This window comes from Xiphophorus hellerii, chromosome 11, assembly GCF_003331165.1.
Source record: "Xiphophorus hellerii strain 12219 chromosome 11, Xiphophorus_hellerii-4.1, whole genome shotgun sequence".
Lineage (NCBI taxonomy): Eukaryota > Metazoa > Chordata > Actinopteri > Cyprinodontiformes > Poeciliidae > Xiphophorus > Xiphophorus hellerii.
The window spans coordinates 27,347,834-27,374,567 of record NC_045682.1 but is presented as its reverse complement, the minus strand read 5'-3'; the positions used below and the strand labels follow the sequence as shown (position 1 = coordinate 27,374,567).

At 37.5% G+C, this 26,734-nt stretch overlaps 1 protein-coding gene across 2 annotated transcripts in view; it reads right to left on the bottom strand.

Annotated features, from left to right (window-relative positions):
• Window positions 1-2,315: 2,315 nt before the first annotated feature.
• pdlim4 (PDZ and LIM domain 4) overlaps window positions 2,316-26,734 on the bottom strand; it is a 47,615-nt gene continuing 23,196 nt past the window's right edge. For both annotated transcript variants that reach the window (XM_032576436.1, XM_032576437.1), the window contains exons 4-7: window positions 16,305-16,570; window positions 14,003-14,160; window positions 8,350-8,488; window positions 2,316-4,823 (exon numbers count right to left, since the gene is read on the bottom strand). In XM_032576436.1, coding sequence (XP_032432327.1) covers window positions 4,619-4,823; window positions 8,350-8,488; window positions 14,003-14,160; window positions 16,305-16,570 — 768 coding nt within the window. In that variant the 3' untranslated portion in view covers window positions 2,316-4,618. The remainder of the gene's footprint in view (window positions 4,824-8,349; window positions 8,489-14,002; window positions 14,161-16,304; window positions 16,571-26,734) is intronic.

Here is a 26,734-nt window from a genome sequence, read left to right as displayed (position 1 = left end):
ATTTTAGTCAGGCCTCTGTGTGCTGGCTCAAACATTTGAACACCTGAAAAACGTGGACGATCTTCCAAACGCAGCAACGCATTAATTCAAAACTTTTCAGGATGTTGGGACCAAAAAGCAAAGAGGAGCCAAGGGAGATGATAATCTGTCCACATTTATGATATATGTTTGTTTTGTCCTGTAATTTAGTGAATATACTTATTTGGATGAACATAGATGACTGAATAAATGAATTGGAAGCAGTGATGGAATAAAGTAACTTTATTCGGATTACTGATTACTCCTTGAAGAAGTAACTTAGATTACTGATTACTTGATTTGGAAAGTAACTAAGTTACATTAAAAGTAACTTTTTAGTTACTTTCACCAGCTGCTGACAACAACGCTCCGCCACCTGTGAAAATGACATTGATCTTTGCCAATACTTAATTGCAAGTTATTTTATAATGATTACATCAACAATGTATCTCCACTTATATGGTTGACCTGAAGGGAAGATTGTTTAATGGTTACAACAGCACATAAAAAACGTTAGTAATTTGTGTGTTCCCGTATTGTCTGGAAAATTGTAAATAGAATTTTAACCCCCAACCCCAGCGACCAGGTTTTGCGTTACGGCCCTGTGTTTGCTGTCACAGCGCTCCTCCTGCCGCTCCACAACTCAGATGTCCCGCTGCACAGATTTGTGACACGTATCTTAATACTAATAATTATAATGGCATTTAGTTGCACAACTTTATGGACAAGTTCATAAAGTTGAACTTTTATTTATTGCGCTGTTCTTATTAATCTCGATGTTTGCAGTTTTCTGGAGCGCAACGCGAAGCTTGACGTAATTCACAGGTAATATATTAACTTGACATTTACAAAGACACAGCGGATCGGATCATCTGGGAAATGATGGAAAGAGAGAGTCTGACATAACCTAACCCACATATTCTAATGTTTTTCAAAATCAATGTCCGTAAAGGTATATTTTCTAGCCTTTCAATATTTTGAAGAGTTGATTTTATTTTCCAGCCATTTTAATTTTGAAGTGTTGATTATCTGAGAGACTTTAGATTTCAATTGGCCAGTTTGGGGATTGAACCCACGACCTTGGTGCTATTAGCACCACAGTCTGACCAGCTGAGCTAACCGGCCATACATAATGCTGAGTTTTCATTGATACAAGAAAAACTTACACGATCTTCTCAAACGCAGTCATATTCTTATGTTTTTCAAAATCAACATGCATAATGGTTTAACTTAAATCCTTCTGCTATTTTAAAGTGTTGATTTTCTGAAAATTGCAGATTTCAACTGGACAATATGGGGATTGAACCTATGACCTTGGTGTTAGTTGCACCACACTCTGACAAGCAGAGCTAAACGGCCATACATAATGCTGGGAAAAAGGTATATGATCTTACCATAATGAAGATTTAAGGAAAGAGCTCATATTCTATTGTCTTTTAAAATCACTATGCGTAATAGTTTAATTTAAAGCCTTCTGGTATTTTGAACAGTTGATTTTCTGAAGACTTCAGATTTTAATCGGACAGTATTTGGATTGAACCCATGAGTGAAGGTGGTTTTAAATGAAACTATGTTTTATAACTGACAGGACAATCATGAATTCTGCTTTTGACATCAATTTTGTTTTTCCAGTTTCTAAGAGTGATGAGGTTGTTATTTTTTTTTTGATTTTCTAAACCTGCACCTGTCAATAGGATCTAAAGCTTAAAAACAACTTTTCCAGAATCTCCACAGCTAAAAATACAGTGTACCATGCACACTATTTTAGAAATTCTCTATAGAAACAATAAGTAACTATTCTAAAACAAGACTGCTATAGCTCTATAATCATATTTATGGCATCTGTGCAGCAATTTTGCAGCCCTGTGACCTTTACTTGGAAAAGTAAGCAGAAAAAAAACATGTCACAACTGTTGTGTGAAACTAGGATTAAACTGAAGGGATTGTGTTTGGAGAAATCTTTGTGGTGGAAGAAACTGTAGATAGATCCAGAATGAAATCACATCATGGAATTACAGTTTTCATTTTATTTAAACCAAGAAAGAACAGTAAATGACAAGGAATACAAAAAAACAAAAACAAGAAAAATGTGTTGGCAGTACAATAAGTTAAACAACAGAGGAAAAAATACAAACTTTTTTCAGAGAAAATGTTTAAAGATACATGAAATGCAAATTGTCTATAAGTGAGATGTTATACTAAACCAATCCCAATGAAACAAAAATATGTACAAGATCAAAGACAACATGTGGTGGTGTTAAAGTTTTTCTCATAATTTAAACAAATTACAAGCAAAGAAGCTAAAAACAGAGGAACTACTGCGAAATTCACTCTTCTTTCAGATTAAAAAAATAGCTTTGTTAGATATTTTCCTAAAATTAAGAATAATATCACTCTCCTCCATCCAGTTCACTTCACTATTCACACTAAGATAAGACTGATGGTCACAAATTGACGCTGTTTTTTATTCTTCCAGGAAAGGAAGCTACATATCATCTCAAGTCTTCTCCCTCCTGACACTTTCCCGTCTCCTCAGAGGAAATGGAGAAATAAATGTTACTGGCTTCATGACCTTGGCTCTAAGTGGACTCATGGATTCTTAATAAGAAGGGTACAAATAGATGCACATACCGTACATGCATATTGTCTTTTTTTCTCTCCCCATGAGATGTTTTGGCACCAAAAAATCCCGAAGCAGCAGGTATTACTACCACATGTTGTAAAGTCCAAGTTTACTAGTTTTTAATTTTATTAGAAACCGTTTCCATTGTGTTCCCTCTAGTCTCTAAAGCATAAAGTCATATTTAAAACTGTCATTAGAAGAAGGGGGTTCTGGTTTCAGCCTGAGGAGGCTTTAAAAACACCCAGGGAGTCTTGTTTGTGTGAGCAGGAATGCTTCAGAGCAATAGCTGAAATTCCTCTCCCACTCAGGTGCAAAAGTAAGAAAACATCCTCAGAAAAAGATCTGTACTCTGCTCCAAATGGCCGGATTCCAGTCTTCAGGACAAAGAGTTCATTTGTTTTAAGCTCAAATTTATTGACATTTCTATGTCACATTTTAAAGTTACTGGAAGTATCATTTTAAGTTGTTCTTTAACAATTTAAAACTGGTTATTTAATAACTAAATAATTTGACAAACATTTAAAAAGCTTTCAAATAAATTCCTCTTTTGCTGAAGTTACATAATCTCACATTGAAGGCCAAATATCTTCTGTAGAAAAGTTTTATGATCAGGCAAAGACAAACACTGATGAGAAGATAAGATGATAGGGTTCAATGTGATCGGCACAGTAGTGGCAGAATCATGCTGGATGGCGGGTCTATTCTGCAAAAAAACCTTGTGCAGATTTGGTGGAATAATAAAGGAAGGAGAACTGCTAGAAACTTTAAAACCATTTAGGTTCCAACTGGATAATAATCTGAATCTGTAATCAAAACTGGTTTTCAAATGAAACATTGAGACGTTTCTATGGTCTACGCTGCTCAGATGGGTTCAGGGTTAGGAACCAACGTTTTTCAATGAGGCTTAACATCCAATAGGATTTTTGCCAGAAGTTTAATTAAAGCAATAAAACATGTAGTTAAAGTACAACTTAAGAGATATCTAGCCAAATACTAGAAGGGATGCATGTACATATTTGATATTGCATGTAAACCTTTGATCTATTCGGGATAAAAGTATTTAACCTTATTGATCCAGTTCTTCTCCTGACCCCCAAAACAAACAAATTCACTGCAAAATGTCTATAAAGTTGATGGACACGTGGATGTAATGCTGTATAAAAATATGTTTATTTTAATGTGAAAATAAGTGTAAGTAATGTAGTTCACTCTGCATACAGAGGCATTTGCTACAAAGTACTTTCCTCTGAATCTGAGCTTCTGATCAACGTTACTGACACACTGTGGTAACTTTTACTAATAGGAGGAAAAAAGCCTTATTTGTAGCATTAAAAAGTGAAAAGTGAACTGCCAGTAAGTTAGAAACAGAACAAGAACAATATTTAGCTGTAGTACTGTTAAATGACATTTGAACCCCTTTAACCAAAACTTAAACCACAGATCGCTGCAGACCACATGGACATGCAAAGCGAAAATTGTTATAAGCAGAAAACGGAAGTATTTCTTAAAATCAGTTTTAGTTTTTGTCTCATCTTTTAAATGTGCATTGTGAGTTTTATAAATGACATTAAATATTAGACTACTGTCTGTGATCTGGAAGCATGTGAACACAGTTCTTTGTATATGAGAGCAAGTGATTTTGTTTTCTTGGATTAGGTTAAAACACGAATCAATGAATGATGAATAATGGAGTTTAAAATGAATGGTTTTTGAAGATTCTTCAGTTCCAGGCCTCAACTTACAAATTTCAATATGCTCAATATGCACAGCATTTATCAAACCTGTCAGAGTGAGAGTACTGATCTGGGATCATGGAAATTTCATACCACTCCCCCCCACCAAGGGAGGCAAAACTGATCCAACATCAGCAGTCGTACGCGACAGAGCCTGATCACAGCTGGTTACGACACTCAGCTCCTCACGCCACTAGATTTTGGTTTCCCCGTTTCCCCTACAGATGAAGCCAGTCTCCTCCTCTTAGACCAGCTCCACCTTGGAGTTAGGATACACGGCGACCACGTCGTAGCCCTCAGGCGGCTGGACGCGAGCCTTGGCGTGGGTCTCGCAGTACAGACTGTCCTCGATAAAGAAGTAGCCTCTCTGCTTCAGGTTGATGCCGCAGTCGTCACACATGAAGCAGTCTGGGTGGTAGAGTTTGTCCCGGGCCTTTACGATGGTGCCACTGCGCATAAATTAAAAAATGGTTAGAGCATTTTCTTTTCTTTCTAGAAATGCAACGATAGCAGCTGAGATGCTTTTCCTTTCATCAGACATATATAGCTCATGCTAATTCACTTAATTACAGCATGAAGTCTGTCAGTGTATGAAACCTACATAATGATGATAAATCCTGATTTTCCCAGGTTTTTGTGAAATAATAAGTAGAACTGATAAATAGTTTTAAAACCTTTTCTGAATATGATGAGATGTTTATTTTGCACCACTGAACTGAAAACAATCTCTTAAAAAAAAAAAAAGAAAAAAGAAGAAGGTGCAATGATCTGGTTGCTAAATGTGCGCACCATGATGATTCATCAGCATTCAGTCTGGTAAATGTCACACCTGCCATCTGAATAACCTGAAATAAAGTTGATCTTTGTTAGTTTCTGAATCTTCCACATTCCCAATCTTTTTCAAACATTGCACTTTGTAAAGAAATGTCAAATTCAACTGTAAAGCAGTACCAGTCAGGAAAAAGGTACAAAATCTTGAAAAAGTATTTTTTATGGTATAATGAAACAAAAATGTTTTTGGAAAAGAACACCATGCTCACTGCCAAACATGGCGGTGGCAGCATCATGCTTTCATATTACTTTTCCCTAAGGCGGATGGATGTAAGCTTTGTATGTCAGTCAGTTTTGACCCAAAACCTTTAAGCCTCTGCTAGAAAGCTGAAGATAAAAAGAGATTTCATTTGCATCACTGAGTCCAAACATGCACAGAAATACACATAATTCTAACTTTATAAGAGGGAAAATTATGTGTTGGAATCAACTAGAGAATCTGGGGCTCATCTAATTACTCAGAGCGAAAAATGCTGACAGAATTTTACTGAACAAGACTGAATGTTAAAATAAATCACAAGATGCTTTGACAAAGCATTCATTTAGAGGTGTGTACTCTTATGTAACCAGGTTTTTTTTAGACAAATGTGTTTGTTTTTCGGTTGAATTGCACAGGATTTAAATGTGATGTCATACATGGAAACAGTTTCAAAATGATTTATCATAGTTCATTTTTTCAAAGGTGTGTGTATACCTTCTGAGAGCCTCAGTGTCTATGGGTGTGTGCTGATGCTGTGATAATTACGTAAGCACAATATAAATTCATCTCAGACTTTACTCACCTTGAGCCTCATTGTGCCACATCTACATCCTTTATTTTTAATGTCAGAATATTACAGGGTTGGTTTTTTTAAATGCAGTCATAATTGTGGAGTGCTTCAATTCATATACAAACAAAAAAGTTTACAAAAAGTTTGAATTGCTTCAGGGAGATGACATCATCGCAGCAACTAGGCATTAACACTTTAAAAGGTAATGAGTTATGATGACACAGTTGTTTATTTAAACAATATCTATGCAAATCAGACATTATCTTCTTTTACAGTCACTTACAGCCCTTTGCTTATTTGAATATACATGTCCGACATGTTATCATGTATCAAAGGACACATTCTGAGTGTGTTTATAAGCCGAAGGATCAGAGCTCCCACGCCTGGAAACTGGCTCCATTTGCCTTGAAAGTCACAGCTGGGATCACAGTGATTAAATTAAAGCCAACTTCATCAGGCTCCAGTTGCAAGTTAAAAACAGATGAACTTGCTAATTGTTGTGTTCAACAAAGGGAATAACTCTTATTAGGCAAAGAAGCTCATTAATATGGGTTTTTGTGCTTTTTACGCATTTAATATCTAATGAAACTTGTTTATAAGAGATGCAACAGAAAATCCAACTTTACAGCTCAAATGGAATGTAGCAAAACAGATTCTGGTGGCAAACTATTAATGACAATACTGACTGGCCAAATAGTTTATGTGCTGCTCTGAGTAAAACTCTAGTAACACTATTTACTGACCGAGATATTACAGAGAGTTTTCTTTTTAAAGTCACAAAACTTTAAAAACAAATTCTGTCTGTAAAAACAAGTTCTTTTACTTAGAACTTATATAGTTCTAAGTAAAACATAACTGACTTTCTCCACTTCAGATTTTAAGGATCAATTGAAAAATCCTGTCTCAATATTAATGTTAGTAACTCTCATGCTAACTTCTGCAGACACTCTATCTGCACTCATGAAGATTCCTTCACTCTGACATGCCAGATGCTTGACAGATCTGCAACGTTTACGCCATTCAACCAATTTTCTGATTAATTTAACTACTACACATTTGCTGATATGCACAAATGCATATCAATAAATTAGAATACAACTAGTTTCAGTAATTCAGTTAAAAATGGAAAATCCTGTATGCTTCTGTTACATGTTTTTAGAGTTTTTCTATCAAATTTGTTATGGCCTATAACTAATGCAAATCCTGTAAGTTCTTCAGAGAATTTGGATTTTCCTAAGTCTAAGACCATAAAATGACGTTAATACAGAAAGACTGTGGGCTGACCCACTCAGTCATGTGAAAGAATGCAAACTTTAAAGTCATTATTATCATCCACTATGACAATAAACCATTGCTAATGAATAAAGCTGTTCACAGTCTATCAATAAAAACTTCAGTAGCAGGAAAAAGAGCAGTAGAAAGTTTAATACGTTGCCATGGTAGCGTAATTTATTGAGATTCATCCTCACAGATCATAAATGTTTAGACAGAGAAGATGGTGAGGCAATCACTAGGCAGAAAGCAGAATTAAAGCACATGATGCTGTCAGAGCGACACCCTTCAAAGCACACAGCAACATACAGAATGTGGCCAAATCACATGCAGCACATCTACTTTATAAAAACAACAAGACCTAATTTTTCACAAAATAATCCCCTTACTTTTAGATGAACATTAAAAATGCACTCAGAAATGCCAAAATGAGAAAGACTGTGACAGCAGCTTAATGCTTTAGTTCTGGACTGCAGCACAGTGATCATTAAATCAAAATCCTGCTTCTTTTTAACCACAATGGAACCACTCATGCTTGACTGTAAAGCCTCTTGTCACAAAGCTCTATACATGCTCCAAAAAGCTGTAAAATGCTCAGAGGTCATAACAGGCTGTTCCTGCCTGCAAGCCCCCCAATGTGTTCCTGTCAGTGTAAAGCGCATGACATCACTGCCTACCTGTGGCAGCTTTTATGCAGGTTACCGGTGCTGGTGGTTACTTTGGCAAACAGACTGTATGCATATGTGTACCTATGTCTAACTGTGCAGCTATGTGACGCTGGGTGTGGAGTGTCTTTGATTAATCATTAAATTTCATAAATTTTCTGAGAAATGGTGGCCGGTTGGTGCAGGTCGAATGATGCGAGTTAACCTCTCTGATTCCAGCCAGAGTAAAACCTTGACTCACCTAGTGTGGGTCTTAAAACTTTACGACCGTAGGCGACGTGACAAAACAGCCAGAAGATATATGATTTCCAGATGCAGTTTAAGCATTTCAGCACTCATATGCTTATATCTAAACCATGCAATTCATTACACATTTTTTTCAGTTGAGTTGGAAAAAGTATTGTAATTTCTTTGCGTATTCAACTTAAATCACTTACACGATGCCGTTACAGCAGCGTGAGCACTGCGGGAGCTTCTGCAGACCAGACATGGGGCTGGGGATCGGGCTGCCCAGCTTTGGTATGGGAGACCTGACTGGAGATCTTAAGCTTCTCATTCTTTCTGTTGGTGACAAACCTGTTGGCAACAAAACAATAAAAAATAAACATAACTTTAGCCCAAAAAATGTTACAAGCAAGACTCTCATAGCATAAACATTGAACAGTTTTCTAACATCAACATTTTCTCTGTAGGTCTCTGTGAAAAGTTTATCTTACACACAGGTTGTGTTTGCTTTGCTTAATGTGATTTGATGATAAATAGATTTCTGATTCTGCTTATTTTATCAGTAAGATGAATGGCTTTCAGACATTCATTCAAATATTCTCCATGCATGTTTGGACAGAAAGTTTCTGTAACTTCTCAAAAAGATTTGAAAATTGTGACTATCAGTTCCATGTAATGCGGAAGATTAGAGTAATTTCTCATGCTGTCAGGTAATAAATAACATTTGAAAACGAGTTAATTACTGTAAGAAAGGATACAGGTTTCTCTATGACAAATTGCTACAAATATTGTGTAAGTTGGCAAGATGAATATTTTTTTCTGTTTTTTACTTGACTGCATCTGCAGCAACAGAAACCTGGAAACAGATAAGGTATGACAGGAGATTAAGATTTCACAAATTATTACTTTGGTGCTATAAATCACAATTGCTGTCTAAACAAGATATGTGATAAATGCATTAAACTAAAATGATGTTTCAACACCATTTTCAGGTGTTATTGTGTAATCCCCAATTCCTACTTACATGCTACTGACTAAACTGAACGATATCATCTTATTATCTGGTGTAGTTTATTTTTGTGAATATCCTATAATGAACATCACAAACTGGAATTGTCAAAAATTACAATTTACTGATGAGTTAATTTGTTTTTCGGTGAGACGTTTTTGTTCTTTATGGAGCTTATATTGCTGCAAAATGACCGACAGACAGAAAAATCCTCCTAATAAGAACCGATGTCCTCTGCCGATGTTGGGAAAAATGTGCAAAAACATTTATATGAGAGCTTTTAGAAAGAGTAATATTTATAAGTTGTTTGGATTAGTGGAGGAGTGGTGAAAGTGGATCTTTCAGGCATAAAAATAAGAGTTAAGGTTTAGGAATAGGTTACGCTTTTTCATTCAAACAAACTACCTGAAAGTTAATGATGTCAGATTAACCTGGATCGTTAAACAATAAAGATTTGCAGTTATTTTTCTAAAAATGTAAAGCCACTGTATGCAGTTTGGTTTTGATCCTTGGCAAGTTGAAACATGAGACCAGAATGACTGCAAGCGTAGGCACAGCACTGCGCTCCTTTTCACAGCACAATAAAATAAAAGTCTTGAAATAAATAACATTCCTTGTTCTCCACTTTTGTCTTCAGCTTACATCGCTGTCTTGAATTTCCCTTTTCTTCCTCTTACGTTTTGTCCTCCCCATGACTTTCCTGTGTTCTCTGTTCATGTTTCTGCAGCAGCATTTCCTGGTAAGAATTCACCAGTCAAAGCCAACCGATAAAGGGAAAACATCCAATACCGCAAAATCCACAATTTAATCATCATACCATTATGCAACAATCACATGAGTTGCGAGTACAATTATTATACTGGCAGGAACAGTCAGAGTCAGCTTCTTCACATTTTTATTGACTTCAAATCCAAATCTTGTTACAATCTGTTAAAGTAATGACGCATAAGCGATAGGGGTGATAATCATGGTGGGTGTAGATGAGTTCCCACAGATGGTGAGTTTTATGAAGAGCTGTCAGCTTAGATCATCAGGTGTTTAGTTATGCCTGCTTAGTGGGTATGAATGTGGCGTGCTTTACGCTGGATGTCTGAGCTACTTTGGTCGTTTAAAGTGCAGTAAAGCAGATCAGAGGAGCTCATAGTATGACTGATCAACATCACTGATGATGTGCCAGGAGAGGATATTCAAGCCAACCGAGCTGGTATGAGGAACACTAACCACAGTTTAAACAGCCTTCATCTGGATCTGGGCTTAACGCACCTTTTATTCCTCAGTAACTGCAGACATGTGACTGAACTACATTGCATTCACTGACATTCACTCTTAAATGTGGCTTTAATATCTCTACAATGTAATGATAAACTGCAATGGAAAAAAAAATAATGTGCTGCACAACTCTAGAGTGACTTTCTACTAATTAGGCTAACTAATAAAGGGTTTCCAACCACACACACCCACGCACACACGCACACACACACACACACACACACACACCCACAAGTGCAGAAAGTGCAAGGCTTGTTTAGTCTTGCTTGAGTTTTAAATTCAGATGGTGGAACCGCATACAGTAGCCTGATTCCCAGCCACCTTTCAACCACATTTAGACAACAACAAATGCATTTATGAATACATCTGTTCACCATGTATGGCTTTATGTAGCAAAGTGGTTAAACAACTTTTGTTCTTATTTTACAGCAAAGCTAGTTATAAACAATAAACATTGAAATAATGTACTTATTAATGCAACTGAACTCTGATTATAATTGCTGCCCAGCTTTCTGCAAATTTCCAATGGCAGTTTGACAAAATAAAATCTAAGAGTATTTGAGCGCTCCTTGCCATCACCCAAATCTTTAAAGAGTCTCCACTGGATTGAAGTCTGGGCTGTACCGCTCCAAAACGTTATTATTACTTTTAGTCAGTAGAAATATGTTAGCAAAATTTTAAAAAAATTCTATAAATGCGCTAGGTGGCACCTGGCGCCTGAACTTGGGTTATATTTAAGCCCAAGATCAAATATGGAATTTATATGTATGTATAAATATGTATAAATATAGCCTAATGGCTTTCCTCCTCAATGTCTATGAAAGATAAATAAGTTATTGCCTTACTGCAATAGTAACATGAATTTGTGAAAAAACTCAAAATATGCAGAAGTTATTTAGTTTGCAGGTGATTTTCTAAAATGTTACAGAAAACCAAGATAAATTTCAGGAAAAAGAATTTAATCGCAAAAACACGAGTTTCTGTTCAACTGTTTTCTTATTGTAAAAATTCCATGTTGGCTTTAACAACACAGAATATTAATTATAACAGCAACTCAACAATTATTTGGCCAGAGCCTGGAGGATTTCTGGTCAACTGTCACTGTTGTTTACTTTACCTCTAAAAGCCCCTTAAACACAACATGACCTCTGCAGGAGCTAACGCCTTCAGACGGCAACCAGATTTAAAAGCTCAATAATAAAGTAAGGCGCTGCTCAACTAGAGTCACATGTCAACACAGTTTGTTTCTTGATGAGGGGAACCATTTTTTTTAAAAAAAAACAACAGACATGTGAAACATCCGTGGTTAGATTTCAGATTTAAAGGCACAGAAGTGACAAAGAGACATACGGCTTTTAAAAGGGTCTCTGTATAAACTTGAAGCATCTTTCTGTTTCAACAAGGGCTTGAAGTGTCAATCAACCCTTCATTCTCCAAGCTGAGAGACAACGGACAGCAGACAAGAGAGGCGGCTTTTAATCTGTAAAGTTCATCAGTGGTGTTAGATTCTCTCTCTCCAGTCGCTTTCATCTGTCGTTAGCATTCGTCTCCTTCTTCAGCTCTTGTTTTTTGTGCTCCACTAAGTGTTATGAAGGTGATAAATTAGAGAAGCTGTGCGGTTTGGCTTTGCCCTGGGCCTCACTGTGGGAGCACTTTACTTTGTTTCTGGTGCTTTGAATTATCCTGTCAACTCTCACTTCAAAGCTACAGGCTGAAATGTTGTGACAGTATCTAATACAGAAGAGAGAAAAACAAAGATTGCTTCATACTAAACCTGTGTGAAAAAGACTGAACAAAAAATGTTTTTGCATTAGAATAAAAAATATTTAGAAAAATGTGAACAAATGTACTCTTCAAAAGTATCTCAAATAAATGTAAGTGAAGTTTGTAATTTATACTTTAATTTTGTTTAGTTTGGTCTCATTTTCTAAAGTATTTCTTTCTTGTATTCAGCTATAGTTCCACTGATCTTTGTTTTCCATGTTTCTCCTTGCAGTATTTTCTCTTCCGTTAAATAGTCCTTCCTGTTCAGTAACCACTCCTCTGCTACCATCACCTCATGTCTTGAAGAGTACTTCATTATCTTTCATTATCAGTAAACATCTATTATATTACCTGCTTCCTGCTTGTGTTTTGGTTCAACAAAGTGGCCGTTGGTCAGAATGTGGAGGAACCAGTAACTATAATCCATAATGTCCTGTTTCCCTGCTAAACAGTAACAATGTGAGACGGAGCAGTTCACTTCCCCACTCTGCAAAATGGGAAAGACAAGCAACGTGTTGATGTTCATCTCGAGTATGAAATCTGTACCATAAACGTTTTCTGCTCTTTTACATTGTTTTGTTTGTTCATTTTACTTACATTTACAAATACTTTTCTTCTTTATGTATTTTTAATTAGCAAAAGACTTTTGTGTTGCAAGCTGCAACTTCAATAAATGCAATTTTGGGTTAAAACTATTTAACTTACAACAAAATCAAAAATCCTACTCAAAATCAAAAATAGTCTCGAGTTCGAGGTATGATTTAGATTCTCATCTTGAAAACAAAATCAAAAGGTTTTTGTAATATTTCCTACTAGAAAATATAAAAGATGATATTTTACTGATGCAGTTAAAAGTTGTAAACTCAACTCACTGCAATCACTTTTATGAAGATTCTTTTTATGTTAGATTCTAAGAGAAACATTAATGATGAATATCTTCTTTTTATTGGTGCATAAATACTCACTAACTTATAATTACCTCTCCCACCCCTTAAACTTTTGTCCAGCTTCAGTGGTAAACATGGAGCATGAAGAGAAGGTTTTAGTTCCAGGGATTAACTTTCTTCTGCTGTCAGCATCACATGACTCCTCTTCAAATGAAGGAATGCCAAGTAGTCAGACAGGAAAGCCGTATTTCTCACTTTTATTGTCTTCTGTGAAGTTGTTTTTGCTCTAAATTGCTTTACCAAAACTTCCCTCCCCCGGATTTTCTTCTTTTCAAGATCTATTTTAAAACACTTAGGCTTTCTCTTTCCTTTTGCCTTTGCTTTTCTTTCAGTTATTCTCATGTCTCTCCCCCTTCCTATCTGTCTTTTAACTCGGTTGTCAGTGTTTTTCTATAAAAGGAAAACTATGCCACTAGATAGAGGAGCTTAAACAGTCAGAGCGAGAATCACAAGCCACATCTGCAAAGCAGGAACTATTTATTCCCAAACGCCTTGTGTTTATGTGACTGTTTAGAAGAAATGCATTGATGTATGAGAGCAGAACCGAATGCTTATTTCATGCCTGCTTTGAAGTAAACATAACTGTATTGTAACAACTGGTGGTAATGTTGTGCTGATTTTTTTAAGCTTGACAAAGCCACAAATTAAAATGTACAACTTTCTAACATTCTGTTTGTCATTCTGAACCATTTCCTGACACTTTTGCATAGAGAGTAAAACACTTCAATGGAGCATAACTGTATTCCTCAACCTACAATTCCATTATTCAACAGTCAGAAGACTTTCTAAATATTTGGAGTATGCTGATATTTCTGCAAAGGTTTGGACCGATTCCATTTGTTGCTTTAATATCAGACACAAACACATGAGCCGTACCTCCGTCCTCGGCGTCCAGGATCTCCTGGAGGTATTTGAAGGAGCCAGACTGTTTGGGCGCAGAGACTGGCTCTTCATAGTCCTGAAGCATCTTGTAGACATCTGACTGGGGGTCGAAACCATTACGGCTCACTGGGGACTGCGGAGGAGGCTCTGGACTGAAAACCACATAAGAAGCATGACTCAGTAAAAGTTTTTGCAAAGCAGCCAACAGATGACGGTTAGGAGTGAAGAACATGTGTTTAGCAACAGATGAAGGAGAAAAGAATAAATCTCTACAGATTCCGGTTTACCTGCACAAATGCTGATTATGCAGGATTATTTTTATATGAACAAAACACAGCTAATAAAGAAACAATTTACTTAAAGTGTAGATCCCACATTAACATACTGCATTATCCATTGGTCAACCTCAGTCACATGCTGTGACTCACTGCACAACCTGCAGTTACATCAAATGTGTGTAGATGTTATTTTAAAGAGCCTGGTTAGTGATGCACCAATCAATCAGCCAGGTTATTAGATGCTGAAAAACTTGAATCTTTATTGACTTGAATGCACTAAAACTGCATCGAGTCTGTAAATGTATCAAGAAACAGAATGCTATTTGTAAAAAATTTATTTTGAGTTTTGTTAAAATCAGATAAAAGGTAGAAGCAAATGCTTACTACTGTACTTCCAATACAAAGAAACAGCAGCACAGTTTTGTTTAATGTTTACTGTCTTTTACATTCAATTTGCATTTGGAGGCAATATTGAAATAAATAAGTCTATAATTGTATCAGCCAGGAATAATATTTTTTGATATTTAAATAATTTCCTGGAAACTTAAAACTTATTGAGCTGTTTTTCTACAAAGCAAAATGTTTTGATAAAATTAGGTGATTGACAATCATCAATAACTAAATTGATTTATCTCTTTTTCATAAGGTTGTATATTATAACCGTATCTATTAATTGAAGTTTTGATCCTTGTTTGGGTCACATTGATTCTTTATAATCAACTTTAGTCACAGGGTTGGAAACGTCAACGACATTTGGTCACCAGCCACGCTGCTATTTATGTCCGGATATGAAAAAATATTTTTAACACTGGATTTAGGTTAAATATACAACAATGGCCTAAGAAAAACCAAAGAATATAAAAGGAAAACAAATCACCAATGCAAGAGTGGAAAAACGTTTTTGTAAAATCAGAATGGATGCACCAGAACCAGAGGTGTTTCCTTTATTCTAGATGTGATACCTTATGCTGGGATTAGTCTGGGATTATCAGCCGCTCCATGCCACGCCTGTGCTTGCTCATTCATTCAGATTGAAAGCTTCAAGCTTTAGGAAGATGACGAGCTGAGCTGCTGACGGATGTGTGCAGACCAGACACACGTAACGGCACGTTTGTCTCCAGACTCCTTTTCAGGAGCTCCAGTAAGTCACACGACAGAAAAAAGCTCAGCTCTGTTTGAAGTGAAGCTGAGTGATGGAGAAAAATGGCAGTAATAAACTAAGTTGGAGAAGCAGAGTGACAGAAGTCAATGGATGCCATGAAAATAGTTTTAAATATTAGGTTTTCCGTTGGGTTTGGGGTGGAGCCCTGGATGGGATTAACAGTCCAGTCGCAGGGAACTCTGGGAGTTTTTCAGAGGATGTTCACCAGGGAACAGGAGACACAGGTTTATAACTCGCTGGAGGGAACACAGAACAGCAAATGGCTTTTCCAGGCTATCGGGGGCGAGCCGCGCAGGTGTGTCGAAGGATATCCAAAATGTGTCTGTTAGGATCTGCACATACCGACATCTGCCATGTATGACATACTGCAGCTCTGTTTTTGAATGAAATCCTACTTTGAGCAGTTTTAACTTGATGGATTTCAGAGCCAGTCGCTGGAGACGGGCTCCTATTTCCTTGTGTGGTTTCTCACAGCCATGGTGTGCAGTGAGGCTGATCTGGGAAATCTCACGGAGAGATATTCTGAAAGCCAACAAGCCTTAACAGCTTGCACGGACATGGTTCACTGTTCTCCACTCATACAGGTTACAGCAGGAAAACAACCTGGATCTCTTTGTTCTTTCCTTAATCTGGGTTTTGTATGGAACAAACACATTAAAATGAGGGCTTATTTTGATGGCAACTCTACAGAAAAGCTCAGAAAGGCAGAACAAGACTAATTAAAACAGCAAAAATAAGGTGCAAATTAGAACACAAAAACAACCTCACACAGCTAATCCACTAGAGCTATTGATCCTGCAAATTATGGTTCATTGTCGGTACTTATGTCGTTTAAAAATCACGTTTATTGTCTCACCTGTGTGTGGCGCTCAGGCTGAGACCCCCCATCTTGCCTGGCAGGGATCTGTCCTCGTTGCTGCCATTATGAGCATAAAGCCCAGCTGGGTTGTTGTACTGAGCATGCCCAGTTCCGTTCCCATATCCATAGCTGTGGCCGTTGTTGGGTCTGGTGTGTCCATTATTCAGGTGAGTGGGCTGAGGAGTGAGAGGGGACTGCGGGTCAGAGGTGCATGAAGGTTTACGACCGTAGTTGCCAGAACTGCTGGTGATGGGACGGAAATTCTGCAAAAGAGAAAAAGAAGAGGAAGAAAGGCAGGTCAGAAGGGATGACTTTAATATTTAAATGTAAAATGAATTAAAATCAAACATAACAGTGGAGATGATGCTTGGAGAATTTCATGGAAAAGAAACTTGAAAACGTTTAGACAGAAAAGTTAAAAGATTCCACTTTTTTAATAACTGTTTGCTCCTGCTTTCCAATAGGAGTCAAATATTAGTTTTTATGATATCTTGTCTATATTTTGCTACATTTGCATTTAGGTTGCCTTGCCTCGACACCTACATAACTCTGCTGTATCCCTGGAGTTTGTGCAGAGGTCAACACCCTCCTCATGCATTTGCACAAACGCAATGATGACATCATCGAGCTGCTTGGTGTTTACTGCAGCTATCAGTGCACTTAAGAGATAATGCTCGCTTTGCAGCCGGGCTCGGATGTCCACAGACAGAATTTTCCAGATAAGGTTTTACTGCATCGCTCGCGCTTATGTCACCACTTCTGATACCGCTTCAGGCCTTTGAATTTCCAAGATAGCCAGCAGCTTTACTGACTAAACAAGGCTGCACATTATCACAGCTTCAGAATTTTTAAACATTTTAGCTGAGATGGAGACACTTGTTTACAAGTCTGACCGTGCATCAGCATGAAAAACAGATTTCTGTAATTCTGAGCCAGTGGAATGGGTGTGTGTGTGAGCATGTGTGTGTTCTGGGCTGGTTTAAAGTGCCTCAGCCACAGGTGTTGGAGGTTCAGAGCCTCTGCAGCCAGAGCCTGTTATTTCAACAGATGGATCTGCTGGATGTCCTCCTGTTCTTAGCTTTCCCCTGGACCACACACACACACCCACACACAGGTCTATGGTAATCGTGCAATCAAAGCTTTTCAAAGTGTGGTAGGATTTCCCTCTACAGCAGCAAGTCTTAGCTTTGAAATTTCCCACCATTGTCCAGTCCCTATGGAGGACCAAATCTGACATAATAAATATATATTTATGCTTTTATTTTTTATTATCCATAGCTTGCAATAAAGCTCGATCTATGTAGGACCAAAACTGGCATAATAAAAAATAGAATATGTATTACATTAAGCAATACAATATTGCTTTTATTTTTTTATTATGTCAGTTTTGGTCCTCCATAAGTCCCATGCTATTAAAGAAAATATAAACCACAAACACTCCTTAAAAATTCAACAATACAGGCAGATTTGAACAAAAAAGGCTTTGATTAAAATATTAGTGAAGAATTCATTCAGAGCTACAGCAACTACAGTAAAGTTTTCTCCATTGTTCATGTTGTAACCATAAACATCATGAATTTTATTATTTTATGTGACAGACCAACACAAGATAGTACTTTTTAAATCTTTTATAGTATTTGAAAATTGTGTTGTGAATTTGTATGCAGGTGAAACCAGTTTGGCTGCAGTTCCATCTGTAGGTCCTTTGGGTTTTGCCTCTAACAGCTTCATACATCTGGAGACATTTTTGCCTGTTCTGCTTTGCAATAAAGCTCAAGCTGAGTCAGGATAGATGGAGAACATCTGAAGGGAGCACTTCAAGTCCTTCCAACGATTAAAACATGGATTTAGGTGTGAACTTTGACTGGGCCATTCCACACTGGAATTCCAGTGTAGGTCTGACCGATCATTGTCCTACAAGAAAACGTAGCTTCCTGTCTGTATTAAGTGTCTTGCAGACACTAACAGGTTATTCCATGATGTCACTGTACCCAACTTCTAACTTCGTGTCAACTCTGATCAGCTTCCGTGTTCCAGCAGTATGATTCTGGCACCACCATGTTACCCAGAGTGACTGGTGGTGCAGAATGATGCAGGATTATGTCTACCTCAGACTTAATGTTTTGGGTGTAGAGTGAAATGGTTTATTTTGGTCTCATTTAACCAAAGCGCTTTCTTTTTAATGTCTCCTGTTTGGTTGTTACAAGCTGCAACAAGCCCTCATGGCTTATCTCAACAATCATTTTCTTCTTGCTATTTTTCCACAAAAGCCAGAGAGGAGTTCATAACTAATACTTATCCCATCATCACCTGGATTGTTGTATTGTGCATGCCGCCTGAGTTGTGGATCTCTGCAGCAGTCAGATTAGGTGAAAAACTCACCTTCTGTTTTAGGACAGTAGGTTGAAAAGTGATGTGAGATGTTTAAACTCCACAGTTTGACCGGTCTGGTGTGTTTCTAGGTCTTCATGTTGCTATTTGTTCACTAATGGACCATTAGTAATGGTCAAACAGAACCTAAAGCCTACACTGAAAAGTATTTGTTGTATCAAAATGAAGGACTGAGAATTCACATTTTTTTAATGTTAATTTGTTATAAAAAAGTCCTACATTTGTTAAGCACAGGCTTTTCTTTCATTGTGGCATTACATATAATTCTGCTAAAATACATTTAATTTTGTGGTTTTAATCTAACAGTGGAAAAAGGCTAAGTTCTTAACACAAAAGTGAAATGTGAATTATTTTTGAGAGGCAGTTTAGAAGAAAAGAAACAATAAATTCTGAGTAATGACGACCAAAATAGAACCAAACAGGCCAGACTAGATCCTGCTTGTTGTCTTTAGCTTCTTGTTCTTACGCTGCTGACTGCATGACGACCACATTAAGGCCTCGGTGTTTTTGTAAGTTCTTTGGTTTGGCCTAACAATTTAGGAGTGTGAAGATTCTTTAAATAAATTAAATTCTGAAATCAACTTTTGTTTTAAAATGAAAAGATCCACCAAAAATTTTGGATTGGCAGGAATTTTGATGTTACTATTACTAGTTTGTGCCAAACCTTTTTCCCTCCAGTTATCTCCTTTTCCCCTCTAACAAAACATTTTGACAATATTCAACTTTTAAGATTTCTGTTTCTAACTGCTATCCTCGTGCACTTTTTTTTAATCCTCTTTAATCTTTCAATTTCCTGAGAGTATATCCATAACTGAGGCAGAATTTCTTCAAAAACAAATAGCTGTCCTTACATGTCTTTTTTAGTCTTCATTATTCGTTTCTCATTCTTAGACAAGGTTAAATCTCCAGATAACAATCAGAAGAATAACTGATACAATCGGGCGAGCTTAGTCATGCCTGCGCTCTTAGAAAAGTGGGAAGGAAAATCCATGAGAGTGGATTTTGTTACACGTTCCAGTTGAAACTTAATAGACATTTGATTTATGATACTGATCTACGCAAACATGAGTGGAGGACGACAGGTAATCCTTTGTTAACATATATAATGACGTGTTCAAAAGAAAGATAAAAGTCGAAGAATCGATTTTTGTTTTACAGACCTAAAGGGAAGTGACCAAGAAGAGCTACGCAAAGTTTGCTTGCCCAGCCCATGGTTGTAAATTTGATAAAGATTAGATGCTATTATCCTTAGAATGAAATGAATAAAGGTAAAGGATGTGCTCTGGTCTTCCAGCTACGATATACACCTGTATTCTGCATTTCCTGCAGAAATACAGAAAAAGCTGGGATATTTTCAACCGAACAGACCTGACTGAAATGGGATGACTTCATGTGTTTTGACTGAACCCAGCCAAGCCAAACCTTTCAGCCTTTCCTTTTGTCTTTTCATTCTTGCAGCGCTCTCTCCCTGTCCACGCCCGTTTCACAGATATTTTCTTTAGATGGATGGTAGATTTATAAGGCATCACATCTGGTGCATGCCTTATAAAAATGCCGGTATGGTAACATTCAGAACCCGTTGGTGCCTTTGAGCTGCAGGAACGGTGCAGTGGCTTGCCGTCTTTAAGTTACCTGTGCCAAATCTTCCTCAATAAGATGCATATTTTCATTTTGAAAGTTTAGAGATGTTGATGTGGGCTTTTATTTAAAAATAAAATGGCCCGTTATTGCTCTTACAATTCAGTAAAATTTGGTGCAATCTGCTTTTTCAAACAAAAACAGACTGAACTACTCTATTTATGAGGCCCAGCATTGTCCAATTTCCATAAATTGAGGAATCCACGTGATTCAAACCAGTGTGCTTTTCACTCGTAACCAAGCATGGCTAATGTTTCAGGAAGACTTGCAGTCTAAGGAAGTGTGTACACACAGAAAGGACCATGAAGAGTGAGGGCAAAGAGAGAAAAGAGTGTTTACTTTTGACTGTACTAACACACTTCAAAATGTGTTACTGAGGTAATTTTAAGCCACAAACATGTCCACTCAGTACACTGACAGAAAGTCCATCTGATTAATGCGAGTCTCTCAATGTGCAGCTACAAGCGGGTCAGACTGTGGCAGAGCGGCTCCAGGAGAAGCGGTGATTCGGGACCAGAGGACAGACGTTGGGGGTTAAAAGGTGGAGGAGCTTAAATGAAAGCACATGTTTGTTTATAACTGGAGACTAAGACTTAAGCCCAACTGCTTCACCAGACACACATACAAGTTCATGACAATGCTGAAACATTCACCCACTTCCTGTCTTTGCTGCCTCCTGCACAGTTTAATTCATTCAAAGTTAAGCTTTTCAGATAGCAGCCTGCACTACTAACCAAATGGTTCACGGTTCCCTGGGCCTGACCCCCGTTTGAAAGAGCGACAGAAAAGGCCTGACGACAACAATGAGCATCAAGAGCTGCAGAAAAGTTGGTCTGAAAATGTAAAATGTTTTACAAACATTATGCAATAAAGAAAAAGTTAATTCTAATAAATTTTGTAAATAACCTAACCACCCATATGTATTTATGCTTTAGTAACAGTTTTACTGAACACATAGTTAAAAGAGAAAGTAGCAGCCAGGCGCTGCTGACCAGGAAACTAGACTAACTAATAGGAGTTCTGGAAGTTTGTTGTTCTGCAGCAAAACAGATAATAAAAAAAAACAATGACTGTAGAAAAACAATTGTTGCTGCAAATTAATAGAAGAAGGCTCAATAGCTAACAGTACTGTACAGTAAGAAATATTTTTCATGTGTCAATTTTTCAATGAGAGGACAGGAAAGAAAGTGACAAAGCTCCATCTTAGAATCTACAGGCTTTAGCATTACAATTAAGAAAGACTGAATATGTGTTTAGTTTGATTTGAATGCTTGCTATAAAAAGTTTTTTAGCTTGTATGGCAATATAGTCAGGGTTGGTTGGCTGAAGGCAACTCCAACTTCAAGACTCCAATCTTTGGACATAAAAGTGTGTTTGTTTGTAGTGATTACTTTACTGATTGTACCTTATAAGAAAGTCATTCTTAATTTCTGTTTACCGATTCTCTGCACATTGTCAATAAAATCATTCCTTGAGGACAGAAGAGACCAAAGCAGAGATATCTACCAACAATGGACAGCAAAATGTCTGGCAAAAGTCAAGCACAGCCTGTACAGATGTGTGTGGTGGAACCTTAATAAATATTTTTTTGTTTATGAAAAAAAGTAGTATAATAGTTTTAAAGCTTATTCCAGTGTTTTTTCCTGGACCAAGTACTTTTGTGGTCACTGAAAGGCCAGTAATCCACTCTTAATCCCCATGCAAAGTTCCCATTTTTCACTAAAGAAGTTTAAAATCGAAGCTGTATCGCAGCTAAATCAGAGTTAAATACTCTCAGGTGGGTTTGCTATTAGAAAGAAGGTCAAAATGAGTTCAAAATGGAATCCTTTTAATCTGCACACATATGAAAATGAAAGATGTGTAAATCAAATGCATCTAAATGATTCCAGACAGGTGGAGCCTCATGAACAAAAAAGGTTTTAACGACTCCATCTACAGTACTTCACAACATGCCGAGAGCTACACACCTGAAACCGATGTGGACATCTCAGGGGATTAGTGGTTAGTTACTGAACACAAACACTCACATATAAAAGCAAGATGATTTGCAGATGGGATGTCAAAGAAGAATATTTTGTGAATTATTGAAGCATTCAGTACACCAAACAGTCAGGCTTGCTAAGGTCAACAGACCATTAAATAACTGGACATCCCATCCTGAAAGGAACAACAGTTTTAACTGCAAAAACTTCAAAACAACGGCATTGTTCCTTTGACAAAACAAATGTGTTTTATGTGCACACTTTTGTTTTAAAAGCATAATTCAGTTCCAGGCAGCAGGGGAATTATGGCCTGCAAGTCATGCAAGGAGCTTATCTGTCAGCTCCTATTAATGTTAGCTTGGAGAATTTGCTTTCTGCTGCCAACGCCTGAGCTGAGACTGGAAGCTTCCAGTGACGTGTGATCCAGACCTCTCGGCTTCATCATTGTGAGGCCCCATTCTTTCCACAGGACCATAGTTCTTGACCACAATAGCTAACAGTATAATGATAGGTTAGCTGCCATGAATGACACTGAGGAACTGTGAGCCAGAAGAACTGCTGTTTGACTTAAACATTGACATCAGGAATTTCCCACTTACTTGAAGCTGCCACTTTATAACTTCAGTGAAGACGCTTTAAAACATGAGTAACTGATAGAGTACTAACCATACTGGTGTGTGAAAATGTTTCAAGAGAAAAGCTGATAACCATGCAGTTAAAGTCATTTAGAAGAAGATCTGATGCATATTTTGTAAAAGTCCTTTTTAATTCATTAAACAGACTCTCACTCTTAATGGATTCAGATTTTGACCTGACCTTGCATTCAGAATGGCTGCTGTATTAGAAATTTATTTTAGCTGGTCAATAAGTTGGTACTTTGCGTCAGTCTGATGATTAGCAATGCCGAGCAACTGGTTGGGAGGAACTGTGGTGCATTTCTCAATGTCCATAAAGATGAAGAAAACGTTTTCTGAAATATTCTTAGGAAGTCTTTAAAGCATGAGATTAGGAATCATGATGACAAAAATCCAGAGTTTTGTCATCTGCTGGGAGCTTAGAGTGGATTCTCTGCTGGACTGTACCATGGAGAGCCAGGTGAGGATGTTAGGGGGTTTGATCAGGAAGCTCCATGGGTGAACGATTTGGGAGGTTTTCTAGTGACATCCCAGAAGGAGGAAACCCAGATCTCATTGGAGGAACTGTTTATCCCCTCATTGGGCTAAGGGTTCCTCTGAATACATTTTGTATTAACTTGTACTGCCTACTTTTCAGTGATGCTATGTAAGTGCTTCTCAAAATGCCCACTGGATGGCAAACATGTAATTTGGATTGATGCGGTAAAGTAAAGGCAAACGATTGGCCGTTTAAAAAGAAGCGGGAAATAAGAACTTACTGCAATAAAAGAACATTGATGACAAAACAAATACACAGAATAATACACTTAAAACAAAAGCAATTTATGATGGCCTAGCTATAACACCTTGTCATGACCTAACCCTTACCACTCGTCTTTATCACAATCATTTCTATTTTAAGAAGTTACATTTGCCATTCGGTAGTCTGTGGTCACTCTTTCCAAAATATGAGCACACTTCCTAAGAAAAAAACCCTGCATCATATGGTTCTACTTTTTTTATATAAACAGTCATATGGTTGCTTGGTTGGTAGCCAAAAACTACAGCATTTCCTCTAGAACTTTTAAGAGAATCTCCAGGGGTCTCAAGGTGAAAGGAAACATCTCACACCTTCCATGTGTCACTTCCTGCTCAGTAGTGAATTCCCATAAGTCAGACTGGAATTTCCAACTATTTAAGAAATATTCCATCTGTTAATCTGGGACTGCAAGAATAAACGCGCCACCTTCAAATGCTGTTAGCGAACAAAATACTGTTACCCTTAGCATAAAACCAGATTTTTACAAGTGAATTATAAATACAAGTTTTGAATAGCAGACCTTTCTTTAAGTTACTGAAAATAAAATTTTTAACTCAAATGTGATGCCCAGTTAATCTCCGTTGACTGTTTCTACAGCAGCTCATCACCGCATATAAAAATCAGAGCCAAAAATATCACATGGCACAAAGTTTGAGTCAGCCTGTGTGAGCAAGGTCGCGATGTGTGTATCATTTCCACTGAGACTCAGGAACAATCAGCATTGTGATGCGTTCAAGCTGTTTCAAAAAACAGCCGGAAACAAAGAAAGAGAGAGCCGTGGTCTTTTAAGTGACCTCGGAGAGCGGATGTTTCCTCTGTCCACCTGAGTGTGACACTGAAGTGGCCCTGAGTTGCTGGTTTCAAGCTGTTCAGGTTCACTTTATAGAAGGAGACGCCAGAGAGCATTTTTAGAGTTTGCTGAGAGCGGAAGGACTGGATGAGATGATACAGAGATAGAGAAAAAGGAAACTGGGAGAGCAGGGAGGATTTGCTGCTCTCATGTTTCCACCAGTCACGCTCGTCTGTTTGTATAAACTGATGCTGATGGTCTGCCTCACTTTGGTCTGGGATTTGCTTTAGCCTTTTCATGTTAAACCAGGACCACAGATTGAACTGACTGAGTCAGGAAAGCTGAAGGGCCGTTGGTTTTACAGAAAAAGATTTGAACAATTTTCATTATCTTTGAAAAAAAGAAAAAAAAATGAACAGGACTACAGAATAGATTAAATGCAATTTCATTGAGACATCAAGGAGGATTAAAATCAAATATCTTAAAGGATTATATGCTGTGTAATATTTGCTGCTCATAGCTTCACACTTTCCATAGAAATAGTATCTTGGGTCAGCTGGAGTCTCACTGCAGTTGATACTCACACCTGATAACAATGTTCAAGATGAAAAGAGTTTTGCAGAAATTGAGTGAGTAAAATAAACTGTATCATCTCGTTTACAATATTTATTCATCCTGCATTAATAATGCTGAGCTCTGTCTGGTAACATCTGCAAAATGATGTGAAAGAATTAATGCATGCTTTGTAAATGTTTCTTTTAAAAATATGAATGACTGAAGTCACTATTGTGAGTTGTTTCACAGCTGTATTACTTATTGCTGAGAAAATCACTGCTGGCTGGAAATGGTTGACTAGCATGATTTACGGTCACACAACACCTAATAGTTTGATCTAAAAACAATAATCTTTGGTGTGAAAGCTGTTTTTGACAGAAGTGGGTTAAAAGTGAGTTCTTTTTAATATCAGTGAGCTGCCGTCCTTTTCTGACAAGGAACATACTTGATTTGGAGATTTTGGGAATCTCTGCAGCGAATGCAGCAAACCTGCTGTTTACAGTTAGGAATGCTAACTGTGCTAATTGCTAATGTACGATGCTAGACAGCCTAAATATCAATCCCTTCATCGTGCTGTCTTTGTCATAACCTTCTGAAAAGTTTTACTTTTGAAAACAATCGCTAGTCAAAAGAGACTATGCACAGAGGGGCTGTGGTGGCGCCGGGGTAGAACGCAGCGTGACCCACAGCATATATGGAGGCCCGATGACCTTTGCCTCATGTCTTCCCTCTCTCTCAACCTGCTTTCCTGTCTGACAACTATAAAGGAAAGGCCATGAGAGCAAATAAAACCTTAAAAAATCAACTAAACTAGGCATAACTTGTAAGCAAGTCGTTTGTTTTTATTTTCTGGTTTAGTAAAAAATATTAAAATATCATAGCATGGTGTAGGAAAACTCCCCAGGAAAGCTGACAGTCACTGTTGAGAAATCAGATGATGTAGATAAGAAATAACCTTTAAAAATGATACTAAAAGTGAAAGTGAACATTTTTTAACAAAGAGCAATAATGCTAACCTTCTGTATATTTTGCTACAAATGCAGGTCAGGCTTAATTCTACCACAACAAAGTCCTTGACAACTGAACATCTCTCACGTACACAATACTCTCATTGTCTGTTTCCATCCTACAAACTCTTCACGCACAACATATGTGCACACATGCTTACACCCAACACACGTCTCATTCTCTATGTGCTCAGAAACAAGCGGCCGTGCCAAAACTTGGGGAAAAAAAATTGGAAAAAGCTCATCTGGTGGAGTTCATCATGCTGTGAATCTCCTTTTGGCAGCTGATCATTTGGAGAACAATCGACACACTATTTCAACACAGTTCCAGCAAACAGTGGGACACATTCTCCCATTTATTACTGAGTTAATGGCCATGTACATGCAGCTTGTAAATCGAGTTTTGCGCCTGTTTCCATAGATTCTGTTTGCTGTCAAAACAAACTGGAACCACTCAGCCACTAAGTTGTAAAGGTCACAGTTATGGCTGCGGACATGACTTACCTTCTCCTGTGGGAGATGCAAAGGGCTATAAAAGACACTATCACTGACAGCTGAGTTTAGAGCATAACTCAAATTAATCTTCACTAGATTAAAGATTTGGTGTTGTGCAGTAAAAATCAGTCACTT